The 13,953-nt window shown below is 39.0% G+C and overlaps 1 protein-coding gene across 1 annotated transcript in view; it reads right to left on the bottom strand.

The window, feature by feature from the left end:
- Positions 1-375: 375 nt before the first annotated feature.
- The window catches only part of myo7aa (myosin VIIAa), a 56,594-nt gene continuing 43,016 nt past the window's right edge, over positions 376-13,953 (bottom strand). The window contains exons 33-51 of the mRNA XM_014985435.2: positions 13,896-13,953; positions 12,710-12,877; positions 12,486-12,603; positions 11,716-11,842; positions 11,464-11,633; positions 10,625-10,815; positions 10,340-10,464; positions 8,905-9,062; positions 7,729-7,882; positions 6,686-6,841; positions 5,616-5,721; positions 5,421-5,534; positions 5,144-5,231; positions 4,298-4,404; positions 4,003-4,188; positions 3,311-3,427; positions 2,884-2,967; positions 2,652-2,771; positions 376-1,163 (exon numbers count right to left, since the gene is read on the bottom strand). The exon at positions 13,896-13,953 is cut by the window's right edge and continues 170 nt beyond it. Of these exons, the coding sequence (XP_014840921.2) occupies positions 1,071-1,163; positions 2,652-2,771; positions 2,884-2,967; positions 3,311-3,427; positions 4,003-4,188; positions 4,298-4,404; positions 5,144-5,231; positions 5,421-5,534; positions 5,616-5,721; positions 6,686-6,841; positions 7,729-7,882; positions 8,905-9,062; positions 10,340-10,464; positions 10,625-10,815; positions 11,464-11,633; positions 11,716-11,842; positions 12,486-12,603; positions 12,710-12,877; positions 13,896-13,953 (2,440 nt within the window). The 3' untranslated portion in view covers positions 376-1,070. The remainder of the gene's footprint in view (positions 1,164-2,651; positions 2,772-2,883; positions 2,968-3,310; positions 3,428-4,002; positions 4,189-4,297; positions 4,405-5,143; positions 5,232-5,420; positions 5,535-5,615; positions 5,722-6,685; positions 6,842-7,728; positions 7,883-8,904; positions 9,063-10,339; positions 10,465-10,624; positions 10,816-11,463; positions 11,634-11,715; positions 11,843-12,485; positions 12,604-12,709; positions 12,878-13,895) is intronic.

Raw genomic sequence — 13,953 nt, 5'->3', positions numbered from 1 at the left:
AAGAGGATTTAGGCTGTAGTTAGAGCATAAAGGAACATACAGGGGAGGAGTTGACGAATATAAAGCAGAGCTGCAATATTCTAGAGAAATATTCAATCAGTTTCGACCTCTAAATGACCTTCAGACAGCCACACTTTAATCTTCCTGTTGGTCAAAAACAAAACATTTCCTAAATATAATTTATGAAAAGTGGAAAAAATGAGAAACTCTGTTTTTTTCTTTTCAAGTTTTATCTCAGCTGGAGCATAAAAACGTGACATTATGAACATTATTTCTTTACTCTGCATGCCGAAATACAACCAGATAAGACTTTGTTCATTTCCATTTATGCATAAACAATCTAAAACAGAGTTAAGTCATTAAATATAAAATAAATTGCTCACATATAAGTATTTATTTTTTACTTTTAATTCTACTCGTATAATAGAACAGATGATTATGGTTTAATATGTCGCCCCCTGGTGGCGGTAGAGTTAAAACATAAATTAAAACCTTTACAGGAGAAATCATTACGACAGAGTATCACGGCCAGGCAAAGACAGTAAACTACGTCATAAAATTACATTTATTCCCTTGACTTATTCGTGTGATATTAAAACTTTATCTACATATGACTATTCTCGTAAAATGACGACTTGATTCTCATGATGACTTTATTTTTCTTGGTATGGCCGTAACACTCTGTCGCAGGTAAAATCTCAGCTGTGTGTTTTATTGTGTTATCAGTATTTGAGGTGATTTCTGACAGCAGGTGACTGATCATCTAAAGGAAGCGGCAGCGGCGCGTTGAAGGCGTTCGGCTCTCAGAGGTAGTCATCCTCGCTGGACGGCTCGTCTTCATCGTCACAGCTGTACTGGTACCAGTGACTGGGGCCTTCGCCGGGGTCGTCTCCGGGGTCGCCACCGCTCGCCGTCGAGCTGTCCTCGGTCAGGTCGGATCCCGCCGAACACGCAGAAGGACTGCGGCTCATCCACCACAGCTGGTGGCCGAAGCTCCGCCCCCAGCTGCAATGCTGACCAATGGGGCGCAGCAGGCGGATGAGCTCGGTGGCCTCCTGCCAATAAGACGTTCACTTACTGTGGCCCCGCCCAGAGCGCTGCTTGTTCATGTTGGTCAGCATCTGACTGATGTAGGAGGTCAACAGGTCATCCATCTTGTAACCCTGGAAACGTAAAGCATCGATTTCAGTTGGTTTACGCCTGAATGAGCAGAGAGGCTCCATCGATCAGCTGATTACGCCTGACAGGCGATCAATCGACCAGATATTGGAAAACTGAAGCGCTCTCAGTGTTTCAGGTCCAGGAACGACTAAAGAGCAACTAAACCCCAAATCAAAGTTTTTGGTAACACTTTATTTGAAGGGGGGTGAATAAGACTGACATGACACTGTCATTAACATGACACAACACCTGTCATAAACATGAATAAGCCTTCATGAATATTTATGACTGTTGTCATAAAGCGTCATTCGGTAAATTATGACACTTTTAATACAAAGTTGACATTGTTCAAAATGTCTTTGTTATGACAACTTGACATTAACCAAGAAATCATTACTGATATAAATTTGTTATAAAAGTATTATTGATTGCACTTTAAAAATTAGGTAACTTTATGTTATTAAAGGTAAAGTTTAAACAGTATTTTTAACAGAAACTTATTTAATTCTGCAATATTTTGCCTAAACCCGTCTCAATGCTGCCCTCTTTGGGTTGAATGTGGCTACTGCAGTCAAATTCCTGCTTGGCCCCGCCCACTTTGGTAGATTTTTAAAGGGGACCTTTATGCAACATCAGTGTTGTATATTTTCATGCATCCAATTTGGTTTATTCTGCTTCTAAAAACAACCAAAGTGCTTAAAACAAACACCAGCTGTTTTATGGTGTCTGGAAAATGAGTCGTTTCGAAAACCTTCTGGAATGTAACAAATCAGCAGGCACTGCCCGTTACCTAGCAACCACAGCAAAGCCCAACCTGTTACCTAGCAACCCAGGCTGAGCTACAGCATGTTTGGTCAGCTGGGGGTGTTTTACGACCGTATGTGCTGTACAATGGCTGCTGGAAAATACAAGTGCTTTGTTGATAACTTTACCATCCAGGAACCACTTGTTGCATTCATATTGGTTGTGCAGGAGGCTCTACTACTGCTTTTCAAATATGTACAGTTGTATAATTGCACATCTGTTTGCAGAAATTTTCATGTGTGAATGTTAATGTTGAGTTTGGGGCGTGATCAGCAGCAGCTAATTTGGACTTAAAGTGACAAAACGCCCTTCAACACCTCAAAATAGGAAGAATTTCATTATATATGAATGATTTTCAGCAGAAAATGTAAAGACTACGTTTTGTATAGACCGTAGACCAGGGGTGGCCAAGTCCAGTCCTCCAGAGCTACCATCCTGCAACTTTCAGATGCATCCCTGCTTCAACACACCTGAATCAAATGAATGGCTCGTTATCAGGCCTTTGTAGAGCTGATCCCGGTCTGTTGGAGTAAGGATACTTCTAAAACTTGCAGGATGGTGGCTCTCGAGGACTGGACTTGGCCACCCCTGCCGTAGACATATTCCAACCTCTTCAAGGAAGCATTATTGGTCACCTTCTGAGTTCAGTAAAAGATGAAGCATGAAGCTAATTTTCAGTCGCCTACCAGTGAAGTCTCACAGAGCAGCTTGCTTCCTCTGACCAGGTTCCCTATGGTGATGTGAAAGTAGGTGTTCCCGCTGCTCCAGTTAGAGATCTTGGTGAAGGAATGGGTGGTCAAGATGTCCTGCAGAACCAAACACACAGCCTTTTTGGTTTTCCAGCTTTAATCATGTAAAAATTCAACATCTGGAATCACGAAGCTCCCCATCTGAACGGTAAACGATCTGAAGACGAACCTTGGTCTTTGGGTCGATCAGACTGACTCCATGCTTGTTGATGGCGATCAGCAGAATCTCTGGGAAGTTCGGCTCCGTGGTTTGCTAAGGAGGAAACGCCATCGTGTGAAAAGGTGTGAAAATATATAAACTTTTTCTGTATTGATTGGTTAAAAATGTTAAAAACCTATGGAAATATTTATTAACAACTTTGAAATGATAGTAAACAAAACATTTTGTTGCACGAACGCTTGACACCAATTTAGTCTGCTTTGGGTAATGTGGGTCGGAGCTGGTTGACCTTTTGACCTTTAAACTTTTACTAGTATCTTCAAAGCAAAAGCACCACAAATGAAAATTTGATAAGCAAAAACGTAGCAGAGTTGATCGGGTCAGAATTAAAAACAGAAAGCAGATGTGAGAAATCGACAGGCTTCGCTGCGTTTACCTTGACCTCAAAGAAGGCGGAGCCAAAGGTCGGCCATTTATAGATGATCTTCAGGAACATCAGCTTAGCCTCTTCCCTCGATTTCCCAGGCTGCTTGTTGAAGTACGCAATTATAGACTGCAATCACAATTCAGATTAAAAGTTAACATTTCGTTTAACACTTAAAGCTGCAATATGTAACTTTTATAAAACATATTTTTTACTTTTTGTTGAAACTGTAATCATGTCGAGACAGTTTGTTATGAGACAGATGATCTGTGAAAAAAATGGAGCTTCTCCCAGGGCTAACTAGAACAACCAATCAGAGCAAGTAGGAGGGTCTTAGCGCTGTCAATCACAATCTCGTGTGGCGCTGCTCTGGGCTACACTGCAGTTAGCACAGAATGCTGTGAAAGCTAAGGCTAGTTAGCAATGATGACAGAACAACAGTTTTTCTGTAACTAAGTTGTTTTTCTCCGTTATTAGCACATTTAGCAGCGAGTACATGAAATTGATTGACAGCGCTAAGCCCCTCCTCCTGGCTCTGATTGTTTTTGGTGCATTTCTTCAAATCGTAGCTCAAAGAGTTGGTGTAGAAGATCAATCTTTATATTAAACTGTCACAACATGGTGACAGTTTTAACAAATATGTAAAAAAACATTATTTTTAAAGTTACATAATGCAGATTTAAAGGTTTTATGAATGTTTTTACCCTCCTCCAGTCGTCCGGAGACATCTGGCGGATGAGGTCCTGGGGAACCAGCTCACGGAGCATCTTGGGAATCGAAGGAAAGTGTGATTTATTGTCGTCAAACTTCACCCGAAAGATCAGTGCTGCGAGGTGGAAAACCTCCTCCCGAGAACACTTGTGGTATCCACGCAAATACTTAGGCAGCTCCTGAGAGGAAGGAAACACAGAGGAGACGCCGTCATGAAACGCCGCGTTGCGCTGATTATTATGAGAAAGTAGAGTCTCAGTGGAAGGATCATCGTCTAATGAGGCCGACCTGGTAATAATGGAAAATGGAATCAGCGAACGAATCCTTCCCAGGGACTGTGCTGGTCCACAGCTTCTTCATGAAGAACACCTGGTAGGTCAGAGACGGGATGATTCCTGCAGAAGTTCAAGAAGCGGCAAGTCGTCAAAGGCATCATCTAAAAACCTTAAATCTGCATCGAGTTCACAAAGAAAAGCTCTCTAAAAATGTCTCCATCTCAGTTTTCAGGCATTTAGAAAACGGGAATAATTTTGATGAATCAAAAAGAAGAAAAGTTTAGTTTTGATTTAACCTCAGACATTTAGAAAAATCTGCATTATTTAAACATGTTAGAACATGTTTCATGAAAACGTCTCAGTCTGGCAGTAATTAGTTACATTGACTCGAGTAACTTTGTCGAAAGCGTTTCTTTTCTAAGTATTTTTACTATTCTGTCCTTTTACTTGAGTATTTTAATTATAAAGCATTGCTACTCTTGCGTAAAATTACTGATTATAATTAATTTAGTCACTTCACTGAATAAAAAACAAAAATTCACCAGACACAGACCTGCACCTTTTGTTCAAGTTTCTTATTGAAAGAAATTGATTTTTTTTATTTATTGTTTTGTAATTTAATTATTTTCATTTTTGTCTCTACAATATCAGAATTACCTCATAACGTTATATTTTGGTTGGCTGGTTTTTAAAGTGCTAATTGATTAATGTTTTGATCAGTTACTCAGTGCTTGAGTAATTTCTTTGATAACTACTTTTTACCTTTATTGAGTAAAAATATGTTGAAATATTGTTACTTTTATAGAGGTTTTAAACATAATTAACTATTTTCAAGCTTTCAGCGGATGCAGGAACAAACCGTCTTTAGCCGGTCGGGATTTCTTGATCCAGTCTGTTAAATGGCGAACAAAGTCGAAGAAGAAATCTCCCTCTGGAACGCTAATGACCTGCAACACGAAATAAATTCATTTATTACAATTTACTCTTTTGATATTACAAACATTTTGCTATAACATTCAGACGTTAGCAATTCTCATCACTTTAGGTTGTTGAACTGTTAGTTTGCCATAATTTTCCGTTAACAGATGTTCAGTTTTGCTCCTGAAAACCTGGCAGCGGAGTTCATGACCTCTGACCTTTTCTGAGATCTTGACAAAGAGGCTGAACCCTTCGGAGGATTTGAGCAGCAGCCTGGTGGAGATGTTCTGGCAGAAATCCTTCGCCTTGGTGCTGGACTCCACCTCGAACGCCTGCAGGTTTGAGTCCAGGACGGTTAGAAAGCGTCTCGGTGGATGAGCGAAGCTTCAGGCGCTCGGCCTTTTGGCTCCTACCTCGTCTGTGTCGTCTGGAAAGTAAACCTTGTGAAAGATTTGGGTCGTTTTATGTTGAATGGCTTCCACTTCCACCAGATGAGGGGGATATTTTCTGGACCCGTTCCTGTGAAAAAGGACCAAAGAAAATCACATTATTTATTTATTTGCTGATTTTATTCGTTTACGGTTCAAAATGAACATGTCATATTCTGACATAAACACGAATTTTAAAGAAAAAAAAGTTTGAAGCAAAAATCTTATATAGCGTTACATTTGTCAAAACATCAACCAACCATCTGCATAGATACATTTTTAAACACAAAACAGGAAATGTTTATATATAAACACAAGAATGAATCAACATACTTCATTTTACCTTGATAGAATATTTGTTTTATTATTTTCTTAAAAGTCCAAATTAGTTAAACACCAGAGGGCGCCTCGGAAATAAATCAGTTTTCTTTATTTATGGCTGCAACTAACAATTATTTCAGTTATCGATTATTCTGACAATTATAAGACAAAACAAATAAGATTTTTAATTTATCCACTCAAGTCTTTTTTCCAACATTAGAAATACATAAATATGCAAACAAATAAATCAATTTCTAAATAAAGAATATAAACATTTTACCTCTCAGGATGCAACAACACAGCATTACTTTAGTGCTTAATAGAAATTTTATTTTACTGGATTTGAACCAGGTGAAACTAAAACTGTTTTTTTTTTTATCTTAAATGCAAAATGCAATATTTTTTTTTTTTTGCACAGCTTTTGCTCAGTTATTGCTCTGAATACGTTACTCTCTCAGCCCAGGGCCTGTACTTGAGTCTGTAAACTCCAGTTGGCGATTACTTGATTACTAAATTAGTTGACAATTATTTCAATAATTGATTAATCATTTCAGTTTTAGTTTTTCTTACCAATTTAAAACAATGTTCATCAAAAAAAAAAAAAAAATCTGTGAAATGAAGATTTTTTTGGCCTTTTAAGAGCGAAAAACCTCCTATCTTTGGAGATGCAAACAGAATTTGGAAGTTAGATGTTGTTTTGTGTAAAATAGGAGCAGAGATGCCGTTAGTTTTACCGCAGCGCTTTGTGCAGCCTCTGCATGCAGTCTCCAGAGAGTGGGTGGTGCTTCTTGGACTGGAGGAACCGCTGGATGTGCGGCAGCAGAACGTTACTGGGAGGAAACAGACCAGTGCACAACCAGAGCAGCTCCCAGCCTTTCTCCTCGCTGTACCTGCAGAAGAAAAACTCATTCTCAGCTCCTGTTCAGAAAAAAAACTTGATTCTTTTATTCTAGTTCCTTATCAAACAAGGTCAAATTCATCACAAACTACAACTCAAACCTCTAAGTCAGTCTGAAACTTTCCTTGGTGGTGCGTGGCCGCCCTCTAGTGGTCCGTAAGGTACTGCATGTAGACGACCGTTACTTTGCTGTGACGTCAGCTCAAAGTGCGACGCTACAGTTAGCTTAGCAAAGGACTGTGTTTAAAAATAATAATGGATAAGTGGCTTTCTTTTTAGTGAGTCACTAAAAATAAAACCTGAAGTTACCGGTGTTAAGAAAACAAGGCCAGGATTATTTATATGATCGTCATCCACCAGCGAATTGATTCCTTTGAACAAGTCTCAGTTGGTGAGAACTGTTCTTTTTTATGACTGCTTACTTATAATGCTCCTGTCACACATCAACACCTATTGTTATTCTTATTTAAGTAATAAATGATTTAATCGGTGAATAAACATAACAGATAGGAAATGGTGGATAATTTTTACATTTAATGGCGCAAAAGAGGATTTTTGTTTCTGCCAAAGTAACTCAAGTCTATTTTTCTTTTATTGTGATTCTAAGTTACAAATAGCACTAAAATATTATTAATACACAGAACACTTTGTAGTAAAGAAACTTAGTTTTTGATTTCCACGTGTCACATTTACAAAGCAGCATCTGAACAAAGAAAACAACTAAAGTGAATTAAGAGACGAATGTTTTCATTTCCGGTCGTATAAATGAAGATGTTGTGTTATCGTGGGGAAATTTCAAGCCCGGTGGTCGGTGAGTGTTTGTTAAATGGTCCTCAGCAGTAAACGTGCTGTTTTTAGGGTTTATGGCAGTTTACACACTTGACGTGGTTGTCCGTGAGCTGTTTGATGATCTGACAGTAGATCTCGTCTTTCAGCGGCTCGGCCTTCAGAGCTCCTTCAAAGATCTGGTCTGTCAGCTCGTTGACGGAGCGCGTCCGTTTGGACGGGTAGTCGCCCATGTACTTCATCATCGGTGGGATCAAAGGTCAAGGAGTCTGATAAACTTCCTGCTGTTAATCTGTAATTTTGGACAGAAGCTTACAAACATCCATCAGGCATAAACGGCTGTTATTGTTCTGAATACTGGATCATTCGTTAAGCGATTAGGAATATTAATCTATTCTGACGATTAATCAGATTCTTTAAAAATTCACATTCTGTGGATTTTTCATTTAACCACTTAAGCTTATTTCATACAATATTGGAAATACATTAAAAACTACTAACAAATAATTCAAATAATTTTTTGGGTTAAATCAGAGCAGTCCTTTAGTAACGGGTTGATTACTTGTAGCAAAGAATGCAGCAAAAAAAAAACTATTTTTTTATTATCCAATTAATAATTGAATAGAAAATGTACTCAGTAGGAGATTTTCCTTACAAAATTTGAACAAGGTGAAGGTAAAACTGCCACTTAAGGACTTTTGGGTATTTACAGACAAAGATTTTTTTAAATCTTAAATGTGAAATATTTATATTTTTTGTTCTGAGTGTGTTCTTTAAGACAACAGCTTGTTTTGAGTCTATGCTCCATTTTTCAATTAATCAGTTACTGAATTAGTTGACTATTATTTCAATAATCTATTAATCACGATTAATGCAATTAATTATTTCAGCCAAAAGAAAAATTAACCCTTTCTATGGTGATAAAGGAACTCACTAACCAGATATTAAGTCACTCAAGACCCCTCAACACCCTGTTGTATACATAAGATTTAAGTTAATTTATGAACATATTTGTGCCTATATGTATAATTTTGACTCTTTGTGAATTAGAGAAAATCTAAAATGCATTAAAATTTGTTTTAATGCATTTATTTGTTGTAAAGTGATTCAACTTTAGCCACAATCAGCGTCTGCAAGCTTCTGACCAACACAGATTGTCAGCCTGACAAAAACATTTCAGATAAACTCTATTAGTTAATGAAGTGGTTCTATTCAATGTAACGACCGAGCCTGTGTTTATTCGTAATATTTGTTGTGTTTAAAGGATATCTATGAAGGCCATGCAGGCCTCCTGTGCCAGCTCCTCATGGCCAACCACCTTCTTCAGCAGCGGCAGCTTGAGTGGCTCTCTGGTGCAGCTCCACATCTTGTCTTTCCCTCGGTTTTTGGTCACCATCACTCTGCTCAGGGTGTGTTTGGGAGGAGGTCTGGAAATGGCAGGTAATGTTCACAATACCGTATTTTCCGCACTATAAGGCACACCGGATTATAAGGGGCACCTTCAATGAATGGCCTATTTTAAAACTTTTTTCATATATAAGGCGCATCGCATTATAAGGTGCATAGAATAGATGCTACAGTAGAGGCTGGAGTTACGTTATGCATCCACTAGATGGAGCTGCACTAAAGTGAATCTCAACAAAACGGTCGACTCCGGTCGGCGAGGAGAGCCTTCAGCGACTGGGCCGGGGCGTGGCCGGACGATGGTCACCCTTCTCCGTTCGCACACAGCATGTTCGTGGAGAACAAGGTGCTAAATGACCTGCAGACGACCTGATTCTAGACGGTCGGTAGGTAGATAGGTCAATCAAACTTTATTAACAAACCAGCGTTCTGACAACTATCCCAGCATAAACCGCTCGCTTCTTCTTCTAAGGGGGAAAATGAAGTTGGCGGCTGCTTACCGTAGTTGCTAGACCTGTTGTGGCTCAATATTGGTCCATATATAAGGCGCACTGTCGGCTTTTGAGGAAATTGAAGGTTTTTAGGTGCGCCTTATAGTGCGGAAAATATGGTAGATCAATGGGGACATTTTATGAAAAATGAACATTTTGACATTTTTGTACTTCCACTTGGGCCTCAATTGCTTCTAAAAACAACACAAGCACCTTAAAAAACCAAGCAGACATTTTCTGGAAGTGAGTTAATGTTTTTTGATGTCTGGAAAGTGAGCTGCTTCAAAAACCTCCGGAAGGTAACGTCACAAGTCAGCAGGCACTGCCCGTTACCTAGCTACCCCAGCAGAGTTCTGACCCGTTACCTAGCAACCCCAGGAGAGTTCTGACCCGTTACCTAGCAACCCCAGGAGAGTTCTGACCCGTTACCTAACAACCCCAGCAGAGTTCTGACCCGTTACCTAACAACCCCAGCAGAGTTCTGACCCTGTTACTTAGCAACCCAAACTGAGTTTCAGCAGGTTTGGTCAGCTGGTTTTACCGCTGTATGCGCTGTACAATGGCTGCTGGAAAAGACAAGTGTTTTGTCATTGACTTATCATCCAGAAACCACATGCTGCAATCTTGTTGGTTGTGCATGAGGCTCTGCTAATGCTTCTCAAAGACATGCAGTTGTATCACTGCATATCTTGTTTGCAGGAATTTTCATGTCAGAGTGTGAACATTAAGGTTGACCCTCCTAAGAAGACGTCTCACTCTTTTGTGTTTAACATTTTACACATAAATGTTCAGGTTGTATACATTTGTACCTGAAATAGTCATAGGAAAACTCCTCCAGAGTGTAGGGTTTCTGTCTGTCATCCGTCTCTGGCAGGATGATTTGAGAAACACGAACCGACTCCTGCCGCTGGTCTGGTGTCATGGTAACCAGCGCCTAATTGGGTGGAGTAAATGGGAAAAATATTTTCTACGATTTAAAGAAAACTTTTAGGAAAATATGAAACAAGCAAACCTAACTTACTGTAAACACTTAAAAAAAAAGAAAAGAAAAACATCATTAGGAGATTTTGTGTGCAATTTATTTTTTCACTTACCACTACTTCTGGTTGGGGACGAGTCATGGACGGCAGAACGTAAACAGAGTCAGCTGGGAAATCTCCTCTCTGATTGGTTCGTTCGTTAATGCCATGCGCCCAACCGGAGTTGAGGACCTGCTCGCCGGTGTCCTGGTCCAAAATTATCAGGTCGCCCTTCCGAAAGCTGAGGAAGGTCGACTCCTCACCTGCTGCAGGAAGACAACATCAACACACCTTAAAGTGAGGGTCAGGAGACGAATTCACGCGTCACATCGGCCATCTTTAAATCAACACAATTAACAAGCTGTATGAAACTCTTCAAGGAATTGAAGTAAAATTTACTGAGCAGAAACTAATTTAATTGGTTTCCAATGGATAAGCATGAATTTCTAAAATAAAGGAAGTTAGAAACTTCTGTCTGGAGCTTGTAATGTAATTTTCCAATTGTCAATATTTATATGATCACTGCAATAACAGAGAACTACAGATATTTGGGACACATCAAAAGAACAGAAGCATGAATGACTTGGTGATCTATGGAACTATAAAACTACCAAAACTAAAACGACAATTTTCATTAAAATCTACTTAGGTTTATTTTTTCACCTTACATCTTCATGCTTATAGTTTTAGCCAGTATCTACGTATTCATTGTCTTATTTCCTGTGTTAGATTACAGTATTTTCTGACAGCAGTGTAAGAAAATAAGGTAAAAATATTTCAAAACCCTGAAAACAGCCAAAATTATGTGCAGTAAAAGCACAAAGTCACAAGGCTTTCAGTTCAGACTGCAATAAGGCGTGCTGTGAAAAAGTCTGATTTTGGTCAAAGCTGTGGGAGCGCAGCTCAGGACTTACCAGCATTGGAGCTGTCCTGCAGTGCAACCACGAACTTTGACCTCTGCCTCAAACCCTCCAGAAAGGTCACCACCAAGTCCCGAATGTCTTCTGCGTTGTTGGAGGTGAAGGTGAACTCTTCTCCCTTGATGGTTGCCAAAGTGAAACTCTGACCCTGCAGCTTCCCTCCCCTGTAAAAACAAAAGCAGGTCAGGTTCTGGACGTGAACGCTCGGGTCTGGGTCGGTTTGGGTCGAGGAGGAAGAGCGACGACCTGCTGCTGGAAACCGCCATGATTTCTGGGAAAGAGAGTTCCAGCAGGACCTGCTCCTGCTCGTCTACAAAGTAAACGCCGGTCCAGTTGACGGCAACGATCAGGTCGTTTTTAGGCAGACTGGGACCTGAGAGCCAAAAACAACAGGAACAGAAGAACTTACTGGTTTCCACTAAACAACAAGATGGGTTTCATTATGTGGCAGAGGATCAAAGTAAGCCTTTAATCGCATGATAAACCAAAATGAGATTAATAATTTCAATTCTGGTGTTAGTTGTGTGTGTGTTGAGTTTTTATTTCTTTCTTATTTATTTAGTGTTGGTGTTTTATTTTGGACATTTAAAAAGTCTTCCAGTTCCAGCATTCTGTACAAAATTAAAGTTTATTCATCTTTGAGAGGGAAAACTTGTAATATTATTCCATTATTCCTCACCAGGCCTGTCGCAATTTGCAATAAAACAATTAATTTCATTATAAATTAAAACAACTGCAATAATTTCCAATTACTCATTTTTCTCTTTCTACCAAAAATTGGATGATAGTTTTCAGTCTGGTGTTTTGGTCTCAAACTTTTTTAAAGGACAATTTTGTTTAAGGAGACTTTATAGTTTGTTGTTTTGTTTGCTTATTTTGGACATTTAAAACATAGTTTCATTTATCGCAATGACTTCTGGGACAGTTTCTTATCCACAATAACAAAATACGTTATCATGACAGGTTTTAATAAAACATAAATGTATTTAAACTCTGATGATGTAGAAGGTTCTGACCTGAGAACCTCAACGCTTCATAAAAACGGGAGAACAGCAACGGCCACTTATGGCGAGCAAAGTCCACCACTTCCTCCTTCACCTTCTGAGAGTCGAACCTCTTCTGGGTGTAAATACCCTGAGTCAGCAAAACAGAGACGTTAACAAACAGAAAATAAATCATTTGAACTTCAGGAGCTGCAGACACGTCAGCCTCTATAACCTCTAAATGCATTTTTTTGCACCTTTTTATGTGCAGCCATGATGAAATGAGCCCACTTTTCCACCGTCTTGGACGTGCCGATCTCTCTGTCCGGGACGTAGGACGGGATGAGGCTCAGCAGGCGGTCCGGAAGAATCTCCGAACCGTAATCAACATAATACTGCTGCGAGGCCAGCTCCGCCAGGTCGTCCTGGAGACGCAACGAGACACAGAAACACAGAAGTTAGGGTGAGTCTGAAGGAGCAAAACTTTGACTTATCCTCAGCAGTTGTCTGATCTATTAACCCATTAATAGATTATAAGACCACAGAGTAGAATAGTCCTTTATTAATCACAGAGTGGGGAAAAATAGATATAAATATCTAAAAACATAATAAACAGCTGTATATTAATTACTCCACAAATCTGGAACAAACTTACAGAAAAATTGCAAAACAGCCAAAACATATTTAGTTTCCTTAAATCTGGACTAAAACCCACCTGTTGAGACACTTTTGAAACATTATGAATGAAACATTAATCAATATTTTGATGTGCAATGATGGCACTTGATAAAATGTGATGCTTCAATTGCTGACTGTGTGTTTTTATAATATAAAACACTTTGAAATGCCTTTTTGCTGAATGTGCTGTAAATAAACATGAATTGAATTGAAAGCATATTAATAAAGTGTCTACAGATAAAATAAAGTTAAAAAGAAACCTGTTCACTGTTGCATGTGATTTATTGAAAGTGTGATGGGATTTCAATGTTTTATCAGGGTTTCTGCAGGTTTCACCAACTCAAATTTAAGACTTTTTAATACCTTTATAAATTAAATGTAAAGCTTCTACAATGACAAAAAATTTACAAAAGAAAATCCCAACTTATAGAAGTAATGGGAGCTTGTTTTAAGTAAATAATTCTTGAATACAAATCAAAATGTTCTGGTTTCACTGGCAGATTATTTCACATGTAACAAGGAAAAAACATCTTGTTATAAGTGAAAATATCTGCCAATGGAAATAGTACTTTTTAATTTATATTCTCTCCTACCTCTTGCTGAAAAGCTACTTATAAGTCAGTTTTGTCTTATTTCAAGTGTACCAAGATGTTTGCACTGGAAACTAGCTATAAGTACTTAGTAAGATTTTGTGGTTTTGCAATGTCCGGCCTTAATTTTAGATACTTTCTACATTCCCATAAAGCTTAAAATAAAGCGAGTCACCCTGTCGCAGCGGTATTCCCCAAACTTGACGCCTCGGACGATCTGCTGGTAGATGAGG

The sequence above is a fragment of the Poecilia mexicana genome, unplaced genomic scaffold (genome assembly GCF_051168715.1).
Source record: "Poecilia mexicana isolate PSO_F unplaced genomic scaffold, ASM5116871v1 scaffold_13, whole genome shotgun sequence".
NCBI lineage: Eukaryota > Metazoa > Chordata > Actinopteri > Cyprinodontiformes > Poeciliidae > Poecilia > Poecilia mexicana.
The sequence above is the reverse complement of the archived record's forward strand: the minus strand, read 5'-3'. Positions and strand labels throughout refer to the sequence as shown.